Source organism: Chlorella variabilis (assembly GCF_000147415.1).
Source record: "Chlorella variabilis unplaced genomic scaffold CHLNCscaffold_8, whole genome shotgun sequence".
Lineage (NCBI taxonomy): Eukaryota > Viridiplantae > Chlorophyta > Trebouxiophyceae > Chlorellales > Chlorellaceae > Chlorella > Chlorella variabilis.
In genome coordinates this window covers 1,561,892-1,565,242 of record NW_005435080.1, presented here as the reverse complement: position 1 = coordinate 1,565,242, position 3,351 = coordinate 1,561,892, and the positions used below count along the sequence as shown (strand labels likewise).

At 74.7% G+C, this 3,351-nt stretch overlaps 2 protein-coding genes across 2 annotated transcripts in view; one reads left to right on the top strand and one right to left on the bottom strand.

The window, feature by feature from the left end:
• The window catches only part of CHLNCDRAFT_145112 (hypothetical protein), a gene marked incomplete at both ends in the record, with an annotated part of 4,017 nt that extends 1,341 nt beyond the window's left edge, over nt 1-2,676 (top strand). Inside the window, 6 exons of the mRNA XM_005848497.1 lie at nt 294-447; nt 690-806; nt 1,077-1,425; nt 1,617-1,772; nt 1,961-2,340; nt 2,631-2,676. Coding sequence (XP_005848559.1) covers nt 294-447; nt 690-806; nt 1,077-1,425; nt 1,617-1,772; nt 1,961-2,340; nt 2,631-2,676 — 1,202 coding nt within the window. The remainder of the gene's footprint in view (nt 1-293; nt 448-689; nt 807-1,076; nt 1,426-1,616; nt 1,773-1,960; nt 2,341-2,630) is intronic.
• Nucleotides 2,677-2,975: 299 nt separating this feature from the next.
• The window catches only part of CHLNCDRAFT_145111 (hypothetical protein), a gene marked incomplete at both ends in the record, with an annotated part of 4,383 nt that continues 4,007 nt past the window's right edge, over nt 2,976-3,351 (bottom strand). The window contains one exon of the mRNA XM_005848301.1: nt 2,976-3,143. Within this exon, the coding sequence (XP_005848363.1) occupies nt 2,976-3,143 (168 nt within the window). The remainder of the gene's footprint in view (nt 3,144-3,351) is intronic.

The following is a 3,351-nucleotide window of genomic DNA, read 5'->3' as shown; positions in this document are numbered from 1 at the left end:
TGCCGTGCCATGCCATGCCGTGCCTGCCGCCGCGCTCGTGCCGCCGGCGTGCCGTGCCTGCCGCCTGCGTGTGCGCCTGCCGACGCCTGCCGCTCCTCTCAGCCGCGCGCCAGCAGCTCCCTCGCCGGCCCGCCGCCGTGCACCTGTATGGCTGCCCCGCCCACCCGCCCTCTCCCTCTCCCTCTCCTTTCACCCTCCCGCCCGCCCACCTGCCCTCTCCCTCTCTCTCCCGTCACCCACCCGCCCCCCCGCCCCCTCCCTCCCGCTCCTCTCCTCTCCTCCCGCGCCGGCAGAGGACCAGGACATGGATCGGTGCGCGGTGCGCGACTTTGGGGTGGAGGACTTCAGCTCCATGCTGCGCTGGGCGATGAGGGAGGAGGCGGCGGAGGCGGCGGCCAACCGGCGGCGCAACCGGCGGGGGTGGAGCCGCAAGAAGGCGCGGCTCAGGTGCGGGGTGGCGGGGCGGGGCCGCGGGGCGGCGTGTGTGTCTGGATGTGGGCTGGGGTGTGAAGCCACCACGTGTGTCAGGCTGCGTGTGCGTGTGGGCCTGGTACGGAAGCACCTGCAAGGGGCGGCTGGCCTGGCGCCCGCCCCGCGGGGCTCTGGTTCGGTGCCCTTGCCTGCCGCCCGGCCTCCCCGCCAGCCAGCCGCGCAGCCCAGGCCGCCCGTCGCCCGCTGCGCCGCCGCAGGTCCAAGCGGCTGGCCGGCCAGGGGCTGGACCCTGCGCTGTACTACAAGCCGCCGCCCAAGGAAGCCGCAGACATCAGCTGGATCCCGGAGCGCAAGCCGGAAGACCTGGCGCAGAGGTGGGTGGTGGGGAAGGGGGTGGGGTGGGGTGGGGTGTGTGCGCAGAGGTGTGGTGGTGTGTGTGGTGTGTGTGTGTGAGGGGGAGGGTGGTGGGCAAGGGAGGCAGGTGGCAGGCTGCGGCCCGGGGGCGCGCCCTGCTGGTGCTGGGCAGCAGGCGGCTTCACCAGCTGGCGCTGCTCCGCGGGCACCTGGCCAGCAAGCGCACCGGCGCGGCGGCCCCGCCTTCAGCCCGCCCGCCAGCCCCCCTCCCCTCCCCTCCCGCCTGCCAGGTTTGGGCGGCGGGACAGCCCGGAGTACGAGCCGGCGCCGGGCGGCGGGCGCGACCGCTCGCGCTCGCCGGGCGCGCGCCGTGCCCGCCCCCAGACAGAATTCATCACCACCTTTGGCGGCGGCGGCGGCGGCGGCGGCGGCGGCGGCGGCGGGCAGCCCCCAGCGGCAGAGTACGGCGGCGGCGCGGCGCGGCGGCAGCAGCAGGAGGTCAAGGATGCGGTGCCGGGGGCGGCGGACCCCGCCCTGGAGGGGCCCGCCATGCTGCCCGCCGCGGCCTTCAAGCTGCACGGCGTGCGGCCGGACGACGCGAGGGAGCGCGACAGATACGGCGGCAGCGTGAGCGGCAGGGTGAGCGCCGCGCGCGCCCGCGCCGCTGCCTCGAGCGCCTGTTGGCACCGCCGCGCCTCACGGCTTCCCCTCCCCGCCCCCTCCCTTGCTGCCCTGCACCTGTACCGCGCCTCCTGCTAAACCCCAGCTCTCCTGGCGCCTCCCCACCCTGCCTGCTCTCCCTCCCTGCCCTCCCTTCACGTCTCCCGCAGGACTACAGCCGTGCCAAGGGCGTGGCGGGCGCGGCCCCCACCACCGTGGTCAAGGCTGTCGACCGCAGCAAGGAGACGCCGCAGGAGCGCCTCAAGCGCCTCATGGCAGCGCAGCTCAACAAGAAGATCCAGAAGGACAGCCTGACGGCGGCGCAGGTGAGGGCAGCAGGGCTGGTGGGGGGGTGCTGGCCTGTGGGGCGAGGGGCGAGGGCTGGGGCCTCCGCGCCTGCGGCCGGGAGTGAGACGGCCGGGGTTGCAGTGCTGCTCGGCGGTGTCTTGCCTCCCTGCTGACGTGGAGGCTTGCCTGGTGCGCTCCCCGCCTGCCTGTCCGTGCAAGCGTGCAGAAGCAGAAGCAGGAGGAGGCTGAGCGGCGGGCGCGGCAGGCCAACGAGATAGCGGCGCAGGAGGCGGAGTGGCGGGACAGCGGCGGCCTGTACTCGCAGCCGCCGCCGCCGCGGGCGCGGGAGCGGGAGCGCGAGCAGGAGCGGGAGCGCAGCCCCAGCCGCAGCCGCAGCCGCAGCCCAGAGCGCTACCGGCGGCGCAGCCGCAGCCGCGAGCGGGAGCGAGAGCGCAGCCGTGAGCGTGGGCGGGAGGCGGAGCGTGGAGGGGACGGCAGGGGGCACTCGCGCGGCGGCAGCGACACGCGCCGGCGGCGGAGCCGCAGCCGCAGCCGAGACCGGCGCAGCCGCAGCCGGGACAGGGACAGGCAGTACCGGAGCAGCAGGTAGCAGAGCTGTGCTGCCGCTGCCGGGTGCTGATCCACTGAAGTGCTCGCGATGGATCGCACAGAGGGCGGCAGCGCTGCAGGCTCCTCCCGCCGTGCCCTGCTTGTTGCCCGGCGGCAGCTGCCTAGTGCCCATGCCTTGTGTGCGTCGGTAGCCTGCCACCGGCGTTGGGAGGCCTTCCTGCCGAGTGCCGCGCGCCGGGGCAAGCACGGCGCCACCCCGCCGGCGCACCAGCGTGCCGCCAGCGCCCCTCCCCGCCCCGCTGCTCACACGCTGCTCCTGCGTGCAGGCGGAGCCCCAGCCTTCCACGCCACTACGGCAGCGGCCGCCGGTGAGCGGCGGCGCGGGCCCCGCCCCGCCCAACGAACCGGGGCAGGTGAGCATCCGTCATGGGAAGGTGGTGCAGGCTACGAGACCGTCGTGGCACTCCCTTCCCTTCCACTCTGCTCGTGTCATGCCTGCCTGCGTGTCTCTCTGCCGCATCCTCCCTGCTCTGCTGCTCCCCCACCCCTGCTGCCCTTCGTCCCCGCTCTCTCCCTTGCGCTCTCCTTTGCTGCCACATGGCCGCCAGCCCAGCATCTCAGTGCTGCACTGCGGGCCAACTGTAACAGCAAGCACAAGCGTTTTTACTGCTCTAGTCGGCCTCCGCCGCTGCGGGCCGCGCCTCTGCTGCCTCCGCTGCCGCCGGTGCGGCGCCGGAGGCGCGCCGCGCGCACAGCCAGCTGCCGTCGGCTCCCGGGAACACCCAGCTGCCGCACTCCAGCTCCTGTGCGCAGGTGGTGTATGGGGCGGGGTAGTCCAGCTGCAGGGGTGTGGGTGGGTGGGTGGGGGCAGGAGGTGAGGGTGGGAGAGGGGTCGGGGAAGGGAAGCGAAAGATAGCCTTGAAGGGAGCAGGCAGGCAGGCAGGCAGGGGGTCAGGATCAGCGAGCAGTGCTGAGCCATCACCCCGCCCAGCCACCCACCCGCCCAGCCAGCCAGCCGGCCCGCGGCGCACCTCCAGGCCGGTGGTC